At 44.2% G+C, this 19,349-nt stretch overlaps 2 protein-coding genes and 2 long non-coding RNA genes across 5 annotated transcripts in view; 1 reads left to right on the top strand and 3 right to left on the bottom strand.

Annotated features, from left to right (window-relative positions):
• Positions 1 to 1,299: 1,299 nt before the first annotated feature.
• Positions 1,300 to 6,801, bottom strand: LOC127547241 (zinc finger protein 260-like). Its single transcript, XM_051974030.1, has one exon. It carries the CDS (start codon positions 6,788 to 6,790, stop codon positions 4,688 to 4,690), a length of 2,103 nt encoding a protein of 700 aa, XP_051829990.1. The 5' UTR covers positions 6,791 to 6,801; the 3' UTR covers positions 1,300 to 4,687.
• A 2,783-nt stretch (positions 6,802 to 9,584) lies between these two features.
• Positions 9,585 to 19,349, bottom strand: part of LOC127552311 (zinc finger protein 8-like) — a 59,866-nt gene continuing 50,101 nt past the window's right edge. Inside the window, exon 5 of the mRNA XM_051982880.1 lies at positions 9,585 to 9,722. Coding sequence (XP_051838840.1) covers positions 9,585 to 9,722 — 138 coding nt within the window. The remainder of the gene's footprint in view (positions 9,723 to 19,349) is intronic.
• LOC127547248 (uncharacterized) lies at positions 10,399 to 17,195 on the bottom strand. Of its 2 annotated transcripts, XR_007950107.1 has the most exons (4): positions 16,647 to 17,195; positions 15,070 to 15,122; positions 10,863 to 10,989; positions 10,399 to 10,703 (listed from the first exon to the last, which is right to left on the bottom strand). It is a non-coding gene; the product is annotated as an uncharacterized LOC127547248 (long non-coding RNA). The 2 variants fall into 2 exon arrangements; XR_007950106.1 differs by lacking the exons at positions 10,399 to 10,703; positions 10,863 to 10,989 and adding an exon at positions 12,801 to 13,194 and having other exon boundaries at positions 16,647 to 16,745.
• LOC127547253 (uncharacterized) lies at positions 16,770 to 17,650 on the top strand. The gene is made up of 2 exons (XR_007950112.1): positions 16,770 to 16,864; positions 17,188 to 17,650. It is a non-coding gene; the product is annotated as an uncharacterized LOC127547253 (long non-coding RNA).

Here is a 19,349-nt window from a genome sequence, read left to right as displayed (position 1 = left end):
CTGCTAAAATTGCAGCACCAGATTAAGCCAAAATAACAGATCCTATACTCTGAGGAACTTGAAGCAAATGGCTTTTGGGAAAAATGAGATCCTATACAACATTTTTCATTGTAAATCCAGATTGGAGTTCTCCCATTGACCAGACCTTAAGGAAAAATATCCTTAAAATTTAGCATTAATGCTACAGGGTGAGGAACTGTAAGAATGAAAAGTAATGGATCAGAATTACTCTATTCTATTCTGTATGCAATCAGTCTACAGTATAAAATTGACAGATGATTTCTTGATTTTAAAGCTTATTTTAAAAATATATGCATAGTTTTCAACATTTACCATTTCTCTCCCCCCCCCCCCCCCGATTTTATTTATTTATTTACAAAACACATGCATGGATAATTTGACAACACTGACCCTTGCATAACCTTGTATTTCAGATTTTCCCTTCCTCCCCCCCCCACTCCCTCCCCTAGAAGGCAGATAGTCCAATACATGTTAAATGTTAAAGTATATGCTAAATCCAATATATATATACAAATTTGTAGTTATCTTGCTGCACAAGAAAAATCATATCTAGAAACAAAGAAAAAAGCTGTGAAGGAAAACAAAAATGCAAGTAAACAATAATAGAAAGAGTGGAAATCTATGCTGCAGTTAGGATTAGGATTAGGGTTCTCTATGGGTGGAACTGATTCCATTTTGCATCAGCTCTAATTGCTGGGAAGCTTTCTCCCATCGGAAACCCATTTCTCACAACACCCACCAGCTGCTCTTGGTTCTGCCCAGTGAAACACATCAAGACACTCCTGAACCTTCCTTTATGTGAATGGAGTCCTTCATATCCTCAGAGACACCTATTATCTCTCCTATTAAGTGTCCTCTTTTCTTTCTTTGCTAAACTTTCCCAGTGAATGCAGGCATTTCTCCTAAGCCATCATTCTCGGTCCTCTCCCCCTCCTGGCTGAACTTCTCTGGATGCACCCAGGCTCCTCTGGCCTTTTGCTTTTCCCTGCTTTCCTTTGGCTGTTGGGGTTAAGTGGTTTGCCCAGGGACTCACAGGCACTAAGTGTCAAGTATCTGAGGCCAGATTTGACCTCAGGTTCCCCTGATTCCAGGGTTAGTGCTCTATCCACTGCTCCACCAAACTGCCCCTTTTCTGGTGTTTTTTCAAAACATTTCACACCCAGATCTGATACAAGCAGTCAGCAAATGTTGAATAAGTGCTTTCCCTCAAAGGGCTTACATCCTAAAATGGAAACAAAATACCTATGTGATTGTACATAAAATGCATTCAGAGCGATCAACAATCAATGAACATTTATTAGGGGCCTACTACTCACCAGTTACTTTCTTAAGTACAGAGGCCCAATCAGTCCTTACTCACAAGAAGCTCATCTTGCAATGGGAGAGGCAACATGCAAACAGTTATGTCCAAGTTAGATACATACACAGTAAATTGGAGATAATCTCAGAAAGATGTGAGGTGATGGGGAAATGGAGACCTTCAGCAAGTGGGAAAATAAGGAAGGACTTCTGAGGAAAGAAGATATTTCAGCTGAGCCTTGAAGGAAGAAAAGATTTGAAGAAGCAGAGAAAAGGAATGAGAGGATTCCAGGCATGAGGGAGAGTCAGATGTGTGGAGATGTGTGGAGGTGTGGAGATGATCAATTCTGATGGACAGAGCTCTCATCAACAATGGATGATCCAAACCAGTTCCACTTGTTCAGTAATGAAGAGAGCCATATGCACCCAGAAAGAAAACAGTGAGAACAGAGTGTGGAACATAATATAGCATTTTCACGTTTTTTTCTTTTCCTTCTCAGGTTTTTTTTTCCTCCTAGATCTCATTTTCTTGTGCAGCAAGATAACTATATAAATATGTATACGTACATTGGATTTAATATATATTTTAACATACTTAACATGTATTGGACTACTGTAGATGGCCACCTCATTGAACCCTGTTTGCCTGAGTTTCCTCTTCTATAAAATGAGCTGGAAATTTCAAGCCACTTCCAGTATCTTTGCTTCCATTGAAGTGACTGAACAACAAATCAGGCAAAAGACAATCGGGTTTAATTTGATGTCAATGGCTTCCATGCACATATTCTATAAACTTAAACCTTCCTTCAGGAGAGATTGTACGAGTGGTCCAAAGACTACCAGGCCAAATTGTCACAAGTCAAGTCAAGTCAACTAAGAGACAAAGCTCTGAGCATTAGCAGTTTATTAAGTAAGCACAACTTTAATAGTATAGAGGACCAATGGATTCTCAATGGAGCTAAAGATTGAAGGATAAAAGGTTCCCCTGTTCCCCATTTTAAAGACAGAACAAACAACAGGAGTTGGTAGGTGGGGAAAATAATCTAAATAGGTAAAGGACTAACAGTATCATGGGGACAGGGACAATTTAGTTGAAAGTCTTTAATGTGAAACCTCTCTTTTCATCTTGAAAACATTGATACTTTCCACCTGGATCTTGCAGAAATAACTGATAGCAAATTTCCTCTAATTGTACAAAAATACCTAGAGACAGCATTTCCAGGAATGATACTATTTTGGCTAGTACAGAGAACAGATGCTCTAGAACAAAAATCAAAATAGTGAAATTTATAGAAAATAATAAATTTCCTGGACATGAAATGATTTACAAGTGGTGCTGAGAGAACAATTTCTTTGGAATTTGAGTATTTTGTAAAAATAATGCACTTTTCAACTTTAGCCAGAGTTTTTTTTTGCAATTAAAAGAGACCGATGGGAAAACTGAACTTTTGCTTTTAACTGAGAGGAATGCTGAACTTTTGAACTCATGAGCTTTATTTTGCCTGAAGATTGTTTTTATTCTTTTGTTCTCAAAGAGGATTGATGTCATCAGCAAGTGATGTCTTGATTTGCAAGTGACTTGGATATAAGTGAGATAAAACTGGGCAAAGTCATCAGCCTTACTCCATCCTTCAGGACCATCTGAGCCCAGTGGCAAGATATTGGCCAAGACAACTGGAGATGGTCTGCCTAATGTATCAATCTATCAACAACTGACAGATTGTAGGGTCCCAAAGTTGTGTTTTTCCACTGTTAGTACATTCAGATTACAAAGTTAAAAGATTTCACAAGTTTATTCATAGTCCAGTTGGTACCATCTCTGGCAGCTGCGTCTCTCCATTTGTTAAGGAAATCAGATGTGTGCTGACCAATGCACTTTGTGAACTTTCTTGGTATCCTCTGTTGCCATAATTGGCATTGTTCATTCTTGACATTAAAGAATTATGGGACAAGAAAAGAAGAGGAGATGGTCACATGGTAAGGAAGAGGGCTGATGAGTGGATAGCCAGAACACTCCACAAGTGCCCTTGAGATGGTAGGAGAAAGTAAGGAAGGACTCCATCATATAGGATAGATACTCTGTGATAAACTCATGTGAAACATAGGTAAGAGTCGCACAGGATGGACAGACAGACATTCTTGGATCTATATTGTTAGAAGAATTTCAAACTGAAGAGATCACTCACTGATCAGGATATCTGAGTATTTGAGGGAATCACCATGTAGCTATTTTTCTTGTTTTTTCTCAATTCAATCTATCTCTGTTCATTTACATATCCCCATACTTCTTTGAATTCTTCCTATCCACTTTTTCTCATGGCACAATATGCCAGTATGTTCATTATCATAATTTGTTTAGACATTCTCCAACTAAAAATCATCAATTTTTTATTTGCAACCAAAAAACCAAACTAAAACCAAAAAAAATCCACTGCAATGAATATTTTATTGTAGATGGAATCCTTCTTTTCCTTACTTCCTTAGAGTTCATGCCTTGCTGTAGGGTCTCTTTATCACAAAATATCTGACATTTGGCTACCTTTTAATAAATCCTGATCCTAAATAACTTTTCAGAGTAGTTGGACCAATACATAGCTACATACATTGTATTACGATGTCTCTAATTCCATAACCCACCATCCCCCAATGCTATTTCCAGCTTTTGGAATTATCACTGTCAACTTGAAGGATTTAAGATGAAACTCAAAGTTGAAATCTTTCATTTTTAAAACCATCTTAATAAAACATCTTCTGCCTGAACAAATATAGCAAGAAACCAATGTCATTAGTTGCAGAGTTGTTTATTTAGGAAGGATGTGCAAGTTTCCTAAATCAACAAAGATCTAGGTTTAGAATTGCTGATATCTTATTGCCTCTTCCAAACTGCCAATCATTCCCAGAAGGCTTAATGAAGTCATCTGAGTCGTTACCCCTAATCTGAAGCTGAGAACCAGTAATAATAATTGGCATTGAGCCATAGGGTTCATTTTAAAAATCTTGTTTGGCTTCTTAAAGGATTTAGGGTGGGGACAGATACTAACCTTAGTCTAAATGCACTGGGTTGCAGTCTAATTAAATTACTTTCCCAAGCCCAGAGTTGCAGAACCAGAATTTCAATCCATGTCCTGACTCAAATATAGTGATCTTTCCATTCTCCCATGCTGCCTTTCAAATGCCTAAGAAGTTATTGGGCCCCTCTACTCCTCTTTTATTTTCCCTTCCTCACTCTCTCCATAGGGTTATAGCTAGAGATGGCCAAGTATGAAAGGCATCAGGACTACCACATCTTCTCCCAGGGTTGTCTCCCTAATTCATTTTCCTCCTTATTTTAATGCCTTTACAAATCTGGCAATTAACAGTAAAATTTTTATATAAAACCCTTTCCATATTGGTTGTATTCACAAAGTTTCTCTCCAGTGTGTATTCTTTGATGTTTTGTAAGAGATATCCTTTTTGTAAAAGCCTTTCCACATTGATTACATTCATAAGGTTTCTCTCCAGTGTGGATTCTCTCATGTTTAGTAAGATCTCCCTTGCCTGTAAAAGCCTTTCCACATTGCTTACATTCATAAGGTTTCTCTCCAGTGTGGATTCTCTCATGTTTAGTAAGATCTCCCTTGCCTCTAAAAGCCTTTCCACATTGCTTACATTCATAAGGTTTCTCTCCAGTGTGGATTCTCTGATGTAAAGTAAGAGTTCCCTTTTCTCTAAAAGCCCTTCCACACTGATTACATTTATAAGGTTTTTCTCCAGTGTGGTTTCTCTCATGTATAATAAGAGATTCCTTTTTAGTGAAAGATTTTCCACATTGCTTACATTCATAAGGTTTCTCTCCAGTGTGGATTCTCTGATGTCTTGTAAGAGCTCCCTTGCCTCTAAAAGCCTTTCCACATTGATTACATTCATAAGGTTTCTCTCCAGTGTGGTTTCTCTGATGTATAGTAAGATTTCCTTTATGACTAAATGCCTTTCCACATTGGTTACATTTATAAGGTTTCTCTCCAGTGTGGTTTCTCTGATGTACAGTAAGAATTCCTTTATGACTAAATGCCTTTCCACATTGGTTACATTTATAAGGTTTTTCTCCAGTGTGGTTTCTCTCATGTATAATAAGAGATTCCTTTTTAGTGAAAGACTTTCCACAGTGGTTACATTCATAAGGTTTCTCTCCAGTGTGGAGTCTCTGATGTGTAGTAAGAGTTTCTTTACGTTTAAAAGCTTTTCCACATTCATTACATTCATAATGTTTCTCTCCAGTGTGGATACTCTGATGTTTAGTAAGAGCTCCCTTTTTTGTAAAAGCCTTTCCACAGTGGTTACATTCATAAGGTTTCTCTCCAGTGTGGATTCTCTGATGTGTAGTAAGAGTTCCTTTTTCTGTAAAAGCCTTTCCACATTGGTTACATTTATAAGGTTTTTCTCCAGTGTGGATTCTCTCATGTATAAGAAAAGATTCCTTTTTTGTAAAAGACTTTCCACAGTAGTTACATCCATAAGGTTTCTCTCCAGTGTGGAGTCTCTGATGTACAGTAAGAGTTCCTTTATGACTAAATGCCTTTCCACATTGGTTACATTTATAAGGTTTTTCTCCAGTGTGGTTTCTCTCATGTATAATAAGAGCATCCTTTTTTGTAAAAGACTTTCCACAGTGGTTACATCCATAAGGTTTCTCTCCAGTGTGGAGTCTCTGATGTGTAGTAAGAGTTTCTTTACGTTTAAAAGCCTTTCCACATTCATTACATTCATAATGTTTCTCTCCAGTGTAGATACTCTGATGTTTAGTAAGGGCGTCCTTTTTTGTAAAAGCCTTTCCACAGTGGCTACATTCATAAGGTTTCTCTCCAATGTGGATTCTCAGGTGTACAGTAAGAATTCCATTTTCTGTAAAAGCCTTTCCACATTGATTACATTTATAAGGTTTTTCTCCAGTGTGGATTCTCTCATGTATAAGAAAAGATTCCTTTTTTGTAAAAGATTTTCCACAGTGGTTACATTCATAAGGTTTCTCTCCAGTGTGGAGTCTCTGATGTTTACTAAGAGTGTCCTTTTTTGTAAAAGCCTTTCCACATTCATTACATTCATAATGTTTCTCTCCAGTGTGGATTCTCTGATGTATAATGAGAGCTCCCTTTTTTGTAAAAGCCTTTCCACATTGGTTACATTCATAAGGTTTTTCTCCTGTGTGGATTCTCTGGTGTGTAGTAAGATTTCCTCTTTTTGCAAAAGCTTTCCCACATTGGTTACATTTATAACGCTTCCTTCCACTGTGGATTCTCTTATGTACAATGAGACTTAGCTTTTTTATAAAACCTTTTCCACATTGGTTACCTTCATAACATCTCTCTCTAATCTGGATTCTCTCATGTGATGCAGAGATTCCTCTGCAAGTAAAGTCACAGGGACCATCACCCATGAGTCTTTGCTTGTGAGTTTCGAACACAGAACTTAGCTCTGCAGGAATTTTCTTCATTCCAAGTCTGATCTCTGCTTCCAAAAAGAAAGAAAGAAAACAACAAACAATTAAAGAAATATAAACATGATGTAGGTATATATATGTTTGTTTATTTATTTATATCCCCTTCCCTCCATGAGCAGAAAAGAAAGTCAGTTATTTTCTCTTTTCCTATGGAAAGAGAAAAATTCTAAATGGGTAGAAGCAATCACTTTAAATCTCATTAGTTTACATAGCAAACATAATTTATTTTTTAAGGAGCATCCTATACACTTAAAGTGGAGCCTCACAATAAACCTGTGACAACACTGAAAGTGCCTTCATTCTGAGTAGGTGCACAACTCAGGTCAAAATGGCTGAGGAACTTGATCTCAATGTCAGCAGCTTAGACTAGGATTTACATCCTATGAATGAGTACACTCTGTCTACAGTATGTGATGAAGGATCTCTACTCAATTTTTCCCTTTCCCTTTTGTTATTCATTCGTTCAATGCTTTTTCCATAGATATGCCATGTGGTGCCTATATACTAAATACTCAAGTTATTTTATGATCCATCCTACTTGTAACAAATTTCCATGATGATCACTTTCAATTTTATTCTTTTCTATTACATTGTCTGAGGTCATATTCAGAAGGCTAAGCCACTTGTTATTCGTAACAATACAATTTGCAACTTATACCTGAGTACAACATATCAAAAGTGATTTTGTTCTGACACATTACTTTTTTTGAGACAGCTAATAGTTATTTTTTTTTAAAACAATTATCATGAAGTAGCTGCTAGGTGCCACAATGGATAGAGCATCAGTCCTAAAGTTAGAAGGAACTGAGTCCAAATCTGGTCTCAGACACTTAATACATCCTGGCTGTGTGATCCTGGGCAAGTCACTTAACCCCATTTGCCTCAGAAAAACAAAACAAAATAAAACCTTTATTATTATATGCTTTTGCATAGCATAACAAACACAATTTTTTTAAAAAAATTGCATGAAAATATCTACATCTCAAAATGTGTTTCATACAGAAAATTGAGTTCCTCATCTTGTGATATGCGACTTCCACTATTGCAATCCTTTCCCTTTTAGAAGCTCACAACCCCCTTAAAGGATTGAGATAATGATTCAAAGGATCTGACGCAAAAATGTCTTATTGGCACCTTCAATGGTAAATAAATGTCTGATTTGGTTATACAAGTAGCTGTTCTCTGAGACAACACAGATGTGCATATTTCTACCTTAATAATTGCCTTTCAATGACTTCAAGTTCTCACAATCACCCACACACTGTTGAGGAGGATTGTGCAGTGATCCCATCAAACTCTGGCTCCTTCTAAGTGCAATAAGACTTTTGGTTTCTCAAAATGACATTACATTGTTCCCAGCATTTCAGGAAGGTTGAACATTCATATACAAATGGCCATAGGAGTGCAAAGACCCTTGGGCCTGTCTCTCCCTGGACAGTGTAGTTCTCACCTTCCTGGGTTACCTAGCAACCCCATCTCTAATTGTGTAAGCAAAATGTGACCTGAGTCTGCATTCCTGCAGCAGCACTGGCAGGCTACTTGAAAACCATAGTCAGGAGACAGGGACAGGGGAGGCCATCATGAAATCACCATGAAAGGCCACAACCTTTCCAGAAAATCAGACCTTAAAGTTCAGCTCATTGACATGCGTAAGCTTATTTTCTAATTTGAACGTTTCCTCTGATTATGTTACTCTTCTTCTATCTGGCAGTTTCTCAGAGGAATGGTTGGTGACATGGGTTGGTCATTCAGGAGGGATTCAGTTACTATCCTTTCAAAGGTTGTGAGCATGTAAATATTATAGAAAAGCAACATAAAGCAATATCTGAAATTGACCCTTGAGTACATTTGTCATTTAGTGCAAAACTTGTCAAGAGCCAATAAAAATATAAATATTTTTAAACAGTAATTAGCAATTACTTTGACTGCCTAGAGTTTCAAAAATAAATTTCCATGTCTCCATTTTTGGTCTAATTCTCCAGTTTTCTACATCATACATATATGACCATGTTCATCATATCTGCTTCAAAATCATAATACAGTCAGAGTGGATAGAATATGCATATGGTCTTGAATCTGGAAACTCAGGGTTTTACTTCCACTTCAGAAATTTGCTGGTCAAGTTACAGGACCTCTGTTAGATTCAGTTTTTTTATCTGTCAAATGGACATAATAATAGCAGTTAAGTCCTTGGAGTGACATGAGGATAAAATAAGACAATGCAAAGCATGGCACACAGGGCTGTATATATGCTAGCTATTTTATTTCATTTTGGCCCTTTCCTGCCCAGTTCTGCCCTCCTTCATAAACCATTATCATCCTCATGAATTAATGATGCACTGAGGCACTAAACTATTCACTTTATCTGGTTCACAGTGGGTCTCTCCACAGTCGCTGGTATATTGTCTGCCCCATCACTCTGTGATCTTCAGGAGAGCAGGGGATGTCCCTCACATCTCTTTGTGTTCCTGGTGTTTAGCCCATGGCTGCCCTGTAGCAGGCCCTTAATTGTTTACTGACTAGAAGAAGTTTTAAGAAATGGCTCATGTCTCAAACCTAATCACTTGGGGCACTTCCAGGAGAGCTCCACTGCCCCAAATCCCTAACAGTGACTTCTTACAGCATCACAGAGGAGCATTGGAAGGGCCCTACAGGGCCATGGAGCGTGGCTCACTCATTTTGTAGATGGGAAATAGAGGTTCACTGAGGAGCCCCGGACACTGCTGCCAAGAAATATCCATTACAGAATTCCAAGTCTGGTCTTTCTCCCCCAAACTGAGCATTTCCTTCAGGGTAAGTCCCAGAAGCCTCTTGTAACCACAGCTCTCATATCCCTGCTTTCACCTGACTCACCTGGAGAGCATCTCCTCAGGCATTCTTGGTCCAGCATCCACAGTGCTTCCCTTTGCTCAAAATAAGAGGTCACCTCTTCTCTGAGAACTGGAAGCCCTGGGCACAGAAATCAGAAAGAAGATGGAGAAAAGTTGGTCACTTAGTTCTCCTTAGGGAAAGATGAGGATCCAGAGCTGCTCCATGTTGAAATTCAGCCCCTGATGTTCAGACATATCTATCAGTATTCAGTATTCACCCACTGGGGCCTGTAAAGCAAGTCACCTAAGACAGGATGTGCCCACTATTTGTGCAGCTTCCTCTGAGAGAGAGACCCACCTCCTGTCCTGTGAGGCTCCCTTCTGGCAGAAACTTCTGATCCTAAACCTGGGGAAAAGGAGTTACTGGGTGGGAGCAGTCTCAGGCCTGATTAAGAGGGACCTTGAACTTAGTACACCTTTTTTACAGAAGGACAGACTCATTCCATAGTTTCCATTTTCCATAACTTAAAGAGAATCGGTAGTTCAGTGGAAACATAGAGTCAAGTGTACTTGAGTTTGAAGTGAGCCTTGGACAATTACTAACTGTGCACCTCTGGGCAAGTCAATTAAACTCGGTTTTCCTCAGTTTCCTCAATTCTCAAATGGAGAGAACAGTATCACCCTAACTTAAAAAGTTAAGATGAGGATAAAATGATACAATATTTTATTTTACTTTTAATTTACAAACAAACATTTCCATATCATAGCACGTAAAAAAAGATGAGTGCCCATGAAACTGTAAATCCACAATGTACAACTTTCTATTACTTTCAAACAGACAAGAAAATTATTTAGTAATTATTTTAGCTTCACTTTGCCTGTCCCAACCCAGAGATGGCTGCCATTATATAGACACTTTTATACATACAGAAATAATAGACATGTAAATAAATATAGATAGATAGATACGTGCATATTATATACACGCAGACACACACACACACATGTATTCTGGCAGACAAACTTTGGGTCCAGGTAGACATTAACCCTAAGATTAGTTCCACGTTTGAGAGGCTTCCACTGATTTAATCTTTCACCTGGAATGGGTAAGAGAGAGGTCAGGAACAACGAAGGGCATCCCCAGGCCCTATCCTACACTTTCCCTTCTCTTTCCCCCCTCCCCAGATCTCGCACCCGGGGAGTGGAGATTTTCCCTCTGACTGCAGACTTGCAGTTCTCAGGGGAAGGGCCCTTACCCAGGGAGAGCAGGTTCCGGGCGTTCTCCACCATGACCTCCTGGTACAGCTCCTTCTGAGAGGGGTCCAAGAGCCCCCACTCCTCCTTAGTGAAGTCCACAGCCACGTCCTTGAACGTCACCGTCTCCTAAACCATCAAAAGTCATACGAGGTGAAAGACCCTTCAGAAGTAGAGTCCGAACCCCTTGAATTTATAGGAGGAAACTGAAACTCAGAGCAGGGATTTGCCCAAAGCTCACAGGCTTTCTGAGAGTCAGGGCCAGCCCTAGAGACTGGGGTCGTTAAGACTGACAGGATTGGGACCAGGTGAAATAAAGCTGAGAAATGACTTATTCCGGAACACACGATGGAACCCAGTGGCGCCCCCTTGGGGCTGTTCCTAGGCCTCCTAGGCCCACATGGCACATCCCTTTAATGGATTCCTCCCAACTCCTTTCCTTGGTGGCCCTTGTGCTTTTCCAGCGCAGCTCATACTTCCCACTCCTTGGGCCTGTTTTACGCCTTCATTTTATCGATAACCTTTTCTCCTCAAGGAACCACCTTTGCCAGAGGGAACGGCCCTTGTGGATTTTACCCACGTTTATTCCCAAGGAGGGATCGCCGCCCTGACCTCCTCCCGGCCTAGGGGGGAGCCACATCCCAGTTTTTCTTCTCAGCTACGATTTCACTTCTGAACAGGGCGGCATTTATGGCTTTTTTACAGTTTCTGAGATGGCCCAGGAGACCACAAGGGGGGTCGGGGAGGAGGGCGGGAAGGGGACAAGGTGAGAAAGGCAGGAGGCCTGCTCTCTGTGGGCCCGCCCAGCCCCCTCCCCCCCAGTCTCTTCTTCCTCTTGGTCTCCTGGGACCTGCTCCCCTGAAGCGCAGTTTCTCGCGGTTTTATCTACATAACACACCTCCAGGGGGCAGCACCGGGTCCTCACGGAGCCCCCGGAAGTGACTGATCAGTGCTCCTCTGCGTGGTTCGTACATGTAGGCGCTCACACCCTCACACCCACACCCACTCACTTCCTTCATCTCCTTGTGCCGTTTACGCTTCCTTCCTTTGATTAGATGAGGGAAGTTCTGATGTTTCCATCCCTTTGTGGAGATGCCTACCTGCAGTTAGAGCGGCCCCAAGGGGGCGCCCCTGGGTTAGAACGGCCCCAAGGGGGCGCCCCTGGGTTATAGCAGCTCCACTACTGGGTTAGAGCTGCCCCTTGCTGCTGGCTTAGAGTAGCCCCAAGGGGGCGCCGCTGGGTTAGAACGGCCCCAAGGGGGCGCCCCTGGGTTATAGCAGACACAAAAGGGACTGCACTGGGTAACAACGGCCCCAAGAGGGCGCCCCTGGGTTAAAGCGGCTCCACCACTGGGTTAGAGCTGCCCCTTGCTGCTGACTTAGAGTAGCCCCAAGGGGGTGATGTAAGTGGCGCCCCCACAGGGACTTCCTCGTTATCACTGCCTGCTTCACTTCCTGACTCCTCTGAGTCTGTATCAGCCATATTGGCCCTTGCCACCCCCTCTTTCCATTGCAGAGCTTTTTGGCCTGGGAGCCTGTTCAGTTCTTTGCTTCCTTCAAGGTTTTTTGAATCATTTGTGCTAAACTTGTCTGCAATCTCCAAAGCCTCCACAAGGGGGCCAGAGGCGGCAGACAGGAGACACCTCCTCAGGGAGGGGGGAGGGGGAGGAGGCCTTGCCTTGGAGAAGGAGGTGACCTCTCCCAGTTCACTTTCTCCTCCCTTGTCTCTCTTTACTTCCTCTGTACCCATCTCATCCCGGCCTCCTCCTGTACCTTCACCTCCTGCTTCTTCCTCACTACCTCTTCCTGTGAGGTCACATCCAGCTGCTGACAGTACCAAGGAGCCCCATTAAGGAGCAGAGAACTTGGAATAAAATATAACAGAAGGCAAAGGACATGATCTTATGGCTAAAAGCAAATTATGAAACAAAAACACGCTATTAGGGGAAAGGACCTTTAATGAAAATTCTTCCCAGCATTCCTAAGGAAGACCATAAATGAAAAAAACTTTAGAAGTTCAGACACAAGTGAAGAGAAATACAAAAAGTAATCCTGAATGAACTAGCCCCAGGGACTCAAAATAAAAGGACAAACCAGTTATATGCAACCATAGTGAGATGACAGGAGTCCACTTAGATCCCTCTTTGGGCTCACAGAAGGAATCAAAGTCGAGGAAAGCTGGAAATGTCTTTCTCATGTCTTGATGACCTCAAGGAGAGACTGGAAAGAGGGGAAGCGGGTGAAGAGAAAGGAGGGCTGGGAAATGTTACTTCTAGCAAGGAGGGTGAGCAGGTAGACGTCTCCACAAACAAAGGAGTGAGGAAATCCAAACCTCTGTCATTTAGTCAAAGGAAGAAACAATAAATGACACAAGGAAACGGATGGAGAAGTGCAATGTATCCCCAGTGAAAAGGGGGGGAGAAAAAGGGGGAGGAGTCATAGGGAGGAGAGATGAAGGGAGGGACCAGTCCTGAGCCAAAGTCAAAGGATGTGCCTGAAGGCGTCTTGTTCTGTCTGAGGGGTAAAGGGGCCTGAGGCACTGATCAGAGCTCCTGTGTCCGTAGACATGTGGCTGCAGGGGTGTCACACGTGTCTGTGTGTGACGGGGAAGGCATGGGGAGGGAAGGGCCCCCTGTGGCAGCGGCCTCGGCTTAGCACAAAGACCAGGACGCTGAGGAGCAGGGAGGAATCTCGCTGCTGCTGCTGCCCCTCAAGGAGGGCGGGCCCTGGTGCCGAAGGAGAAAGAGGCCTTCAGCAAGTGGGTCTTGTCATTGTGCAGACGGACTGGACCTTGTGTGACTGGTTTTATTTGTGTTCCCAGTGAAGGGAGAGCAGGTGAAAAAGTGAGACAGTGGAAATGGGGTGGGTGCAAGTGTGTGTGTGTGTGTGTGTGTGAGTGTGTGTGAGTGTGTGTGTGAGTGTGTGTGTGTGTGAGTGTGTGTGTGTGTGTCTGTGTGTGTGTGTGAGTGTGAGTGTGTGTGTGTGAGTCTGAGTGTGTGTGTGAGTGTGTGTGTGAGTGAGTGTGTGTGTGTGAGTGTGTGTGTGTCAGTGTGTGTGTGTGTGAGTCTGAGTGTGTGTGTGAGTGTGAATGTGTATGAGTGTGTGAGTGTGTGTGTATGAGTGTTTGTGAGTGTGCATGTGTGTGAGAGTGTGTGTGTGTGTCAGTGTGTGTGTGTGTTTGTGTGTGTGTGTGAGTGTGTGTGTGTGAGTGTGTGTGTGTGTCAGTGTGTGTGTGTGAGTGTGTGTGTGTGTGAGTGTGAATGTGTATGAGTGTGTGAGTGTGTGTGTATGAGTGTTAGAGTGTGAGTGTGTGTGTGTGTGAGTGTGTATGTGTGTGTGTGTCAGTGTGTGTGTGTGTCAGTGTGTGTGTGAGAGTGTGTCAGTGAGTGTGAGTGTGTGTGTGTGTCAGTGTGTGTGTGTGAGTGTGTGTGTGAGTGTGAGTGTGTGTGTGTGTGAGTGTGTGTGTGTGTATGTGTGTGAGGATGTGTGTGTGTCAGTGAGTGTGTGTGTGTGAGTGTGTCAGTGAGTGTGTGTGTGTGTGAGTCTGAGTGTGTGAGGATGTGTGTGTCAGTGAGTGTGTGTGTGAGTGTGTCAGTGAGTGTGTGTGTGAGTGTGTATGTGTGTAAGGGTGTGTGTGTGTCAGTGAGTGTGTGTGTGAGAGTGTGTCAGTGAGTGTGTGAGTGCGTGTGTGTGTGTGTGTGTGAGTGTGAGTGTGTACATGCACACAGGCACACAGAGGAACACTGATCAGTCAGTTCCTGAGGCTTCTTGAGGACATGGTGCTGACCCCTGGAGAGATGTTATTTAGTTGTAACCATGAGAAATTGTGCTTCAGGAGCTTCAGGGGAGCTCGGTCACAGGAGACCAAGAGGAGGAGGAGAGACTCTGGGTGGGGAGGGGGCTGGGCGGGCCCAAAGAGAGCAGATCTGATCCCTGGGGAATGGAGCTTCCTCATGAAGTAAGGGGAGGACCTCCCCATCCTCTGTAATGTAATAACCCCCCAATAGGGGGGTGTGTTTCAGTGCCCCAGATGCCAGGGGCCCAAGGACTCAGCTGGGCAGGGCAGGGCTGTGACTACTGTGTTCCCCCTGTTTTGTAAGGAAATGACCCATCCCTCGGGCCCTGCCAGCTCCACAGCCCATCCTCCCTGTCTGTAGAAATGGCTGGGACTGCGGATGTTGGTCGGGTCTGGGGAAGGACGGCACTCACCTGGGGAGGAGGTCCGAGGCTCCCAGGGCCCATTCCCTCTGGCTTCTGGCTCCCTGTGGAAGTAGCAAAGCAACCAAAGTGACTCCATTTTGTCACGTTCCTCCCTCTGGTCCCTGGTCGTAACCTCAGGGTCCTGTTGCTCCCACCCTTGAAGGACCCACACAAGTGACAAGAGCCAAAGCGCTTACAAACAGAGGTCACACCTCCCCTTGGGGGGCTTTAATTCTAAGCCTCTCTGACCCCAAGGGACAGGCCAGGAGCTCCAGGAGAGCCCCTCCCTCCTTTGCCTCTGCAGAGAGAAGCCCGGCTTCCCCTCCTCCTGGTCCCCGGCTGACTGCTCGGGGCTCCCAGCTGGGAGACGCTCTCTGGGGCCCTGCCAGTAAAACTCTTCTAACTTCTCCCCACTTTTGGCGTCTGTCTTTGACCCAATCCCTGCCTGGGCCAGGCCTTGCTCCCAAGAAGCAGGAGAGGGAGAAGCCTCCCGGAGGAGGAGAGGCCTTTCCCCCTTCTGTCAGCAGGAGGAAAGCCTGCAGGGACTCCTGGGGGGTGAGTCCTCCCGGAGGTACAAAGGCCCTGGCCTGGTCCCCAGGGGAGAGACTGCCCCCTTCAGAGCAGCGCAGGAGGGGGCGCTAGGGGTTGCGGTGCATAGAACACCAGCCCGGAGCTCAGGAGGGCCCCGGTTCAAATGAGGAACCGAACAGCTTCACGCGGCTGTGACCCTGGGCAAGTCCCTTAACCCCCCTGCCCAAGGGGGGGAGAAACAATGCAGGAGGGTCAGGATCGGAGAGGAAGGAGGTCTGAAGAGGAAGAGTGCTCCCCTCCATCTTTTACTCCTCTTCTCCTCCCTCCTCTCCCCCTCCTCCCACAGAGAGCCCAGAGGCACAAGGGGCTTCGGGAGTCCCGAGGGGAGGAGACCTGTCAGCCTCCAGGGCTCCGAGTCAGAGCTCTCCTTGCCCCGGGTCCTCCGCCTCCCTTCAACAGAACTAACACCCACATGCTCGTTCCAGCCAATAGCCTGACTGCTTTGTGGGGGAGGGAGGGGCCTGGGAAGGGGGAGAAGGGCGGGGCTCTGGAATGGCGCCCCCAGGGCAAGATCGGGGAAAGTAAGAGCCTGGGAGACTAACTCCGGTCTGGGATCAACTCTGAGGGCTCGGGGGGGGGGGGGGGGGGGGAAGGAAGCAGGAGGTTTGGGGAGCAGGGTGGGAGGCAAGACAGGCCAGGACAGTCCGTGGTGAGGTCAGGGCCGCTGGGGGGAGAGAAGTGCTCCGGACGGACCGCTGAGCCGGGGAAAGCAGGAAAGCTGTGCCGGGGTCTACCTAGAAGGACTGCTGGGAACTCCGGGGAGAGCTTAGGCTGAAAGCGGGAAATTAGGGAACGTGTGAGCCGCCAAATGAGGGAAGTGACTGGGAGTCTGGAAAAGGTTTAGGGGTGGGGGGGCTCATCCAACAGACAGCCGTGGTAGAAAGCTGTGCTCCTGGTAGCCCCGGAGGCCACGTACCACGAGTTCAGAAGAGGAGACCCCAAGGCAAGGGCAGCCATGGAAGCAGGAATTATGGGGGACGCAGGCTCAGACCTACCTGGGAGCTGCAAGCACAGGCCTGGTTTCCTGAGTGTCGGTGATCTTGGTTCCCAGGGAAAAAAGAAGAGAGATCCGAGCTCCCGGGGGAAAGGGAAAGATCTGAGCTCCCGGGGAAATCGGGGAGAGATCCGAGCTCCCGGGGGAAACGGGGAGACACCGGAATTCCCAAGGAAAGCTGAGCAGTTTCTGCAGCAGGGAATGGAGGGGAATGTCAAGGTACACTTCGCGTTCCCTCTCAGTCCAGTCTGGGAGGATCTTCCCGGTCCCAAGAACCCCGCCCCCAGGACGGTTGAGCCCTTTCCTCCAATCACACGGAGGCTCTGCCCTTTAGGCCTCCCAGTGCCTCTCCTACCTTAGTCCTGCCCCCAACAGGCAAAGATTTTCGGCCCTAAACTCCTCCCAGACTCCCAAGTCCTCCTCAGTGCCCAAATCGCACCTGGGCAACACCCGCCTCCAGGCTGCTCCTCCCTGAGAGCTCCTCCTCCCCGCGGCCTCAGTTACTTCCTCCCCTCCCACCCTCGCCCCCTCCTCCTTCTTAGCTGAAAGAACCTCCTGCTGAAACTGCCTCACAGACTAACCCGAAGTAAGGAATCACACGTTCTGAACGGCTGGAAGCAAAAGGCTCTTGGGAAAATCGGGGGCTACACAGCATTATTAACTGTAAATCACTACTCCGCTAGCCATTATTCTATTGGATTTTGACTCTTCGCTCCCAGAATTCTCCTCTCCTTAAGCCGCTATCCTCCTCCCTAACTAGTGGGTAGTAAATCACTCCCTTGAGTTCCCGTGTGTCCTGTGCACAGCGGGGCCCACAGGGGTCTCTGTCTCCTTGTTGGGGTGGTGGCTGCGCCACCAGTCTGTGACCTCCGGGACAGCAGGGGGCGCCCCTTGCTCCTGCTTTCCACTGACTTAACACCTTTTAAGAATCCTTGTTTCAAGTATATAGTTCTGGCCCATAACAATTACTGCTTATTAAACCCAAAATAGAATATGCCACATTAATCTGCTGTATAATTATTTTTATTGTGTTTCAAAATATTTTCAAAATTTATTTTCAAATTTTTATTTATTTGCAAAATATTAAAAATAGATACAAAGATTGTTTTCAACATTCACCCTTGTAAAACCTTATGTTCCAAATTTTTCTTCCTTTCTTCCTCCACTCCCTCCTCTGGGAGCAAGTAATCCAGTATATGTTAAACATATGCAATTCTTCACCTGCATGTTTCCACATTTATCATGCTGCACAAGAAATGGGAAAAAGCAATCAAATAACAAAGAAGGTAAAATACTATATTATGATCCACTTTCAGTCCCTACAGATGGCTCTCTCTACCACAAGCCTAATGGAATTTGCCTGAATTACCACATTACTTATAAGAGCCATTAAAATAGATCATCAAAAAATCTTGTTGCCATGTACATGGTTCTGTTGGGCACAATTGACACAAAGCCAAACCCCTTTCTCCATATCCCGCCTCCTATCCTGTCCGGCTTCCTTCTGGAAGAGAGTCCTAATCCAACACCTGGACAAAGGAGTAATATTGGGCCAGAGCAGCCTCAAGCCTGACCAATAGAGACCTTGGTTTTGGGGCATCTTCTTCATAGCAGATTATTCATCCCAAGGTTTCCATTATCTAGAAGTTAAGGGGAGCTGGTGGTATAAGGAAGAGAGACCTGGGCATAGAATCAGAAGTTCCTGAGCTTAAATCAAGCTTCAGACAGTTCCTACCTCTGTGCCCCTTGGCAAGCATGTAAACTCTGTTTGCCTCAGTTTCCTTAACTGTTAAATGGAGAGAATAATATCACCTAACTTGGAAGGTTGTTTTGAAGGTAAAGTGACATAATATTTAGTTTTCCTTTTAAATTATGGAACAAAACAAGTATTTCTTTTTTTTTTTTTATTCAGTAGTATTTTATTTTCCCAATTATACATAGAGTTTTCTTTTTTAAAAATAATTATAATTTTTTATTGACAGACCCCATGCCAGGGTAATTTTTTACAACATTATCCCTTGCACTCACTTCTGTTCCGATTTTTCCCCTCCCTTCCTTCACCCCCTCCTCCAGATGGCAAGCAATCCTATACATGTTAAATATGTCACAGTATATACTAGATACAATATATGTTTGCAGAACCGAACAGTTCTCTTGTTGCATAGGGAGAATTGGATTCAGAAGGTATAAATAATCCGGGAAGAAAAACAAAAATGCAAGCAGTTTATATTCATTTCCCAGTGTTCTTTCTTTGGGTATAGCTGCTCCTATCCATCATTGATCAATTGAAACTGAGTTAGATCTTCTCTTTGTCAAAGAAATCCACTTCCATCAGAATCCATCCTCATACAGTATCATTGTTGAGGTATATAATGATCTCCTGGTTCTGCTCATTTCACTTAGCATCAGTTCATGTAAGTCTCTCCAAGCCTCTCTGTATTCATCCTGCTGGTCATTTCTTACAGAACAATAATATTCTTTTTTTTTAATTTTTATTTAATAATTACTTTATATTGACAGAATCCATGCCAGGGTAATTTTTTTTTTTTAACATTATCCCTTGCACTCATTTCTGTTCCGATTTTTTTCCCCTCCCTCCCTCTACCCCCTCCCCTAGATGGCAAGCAGTCCTTTATATGTTGGATATGTTGCAGTATATCCTAGATACAATATATGTTTGCAGAACCGAACAGTTCTCTTGTTG

This window comes from Antechinus flavipes, chromosome 2 (assembly GCF_016432865.1).
Source record: "Antechinus flavipes isolate AdamAnt ecotype Samford, QLD, Australia chromosome 2, AdamAnt_v2, whole genome shotgun sequence".
NCBI classification, from domain to species: domain Eukaryota; kingdom Metazoa; phylum Chordata; class Mammalia; order Dasyuromorphia; family Dasyuridae; genus Antechinus; species Antechinus flavipes.
The sequence above is the reverse complement of the archived record's forward strand: the minus strand, read 5'-3'. Positions and strand labels throughout refer to the sequence as shown.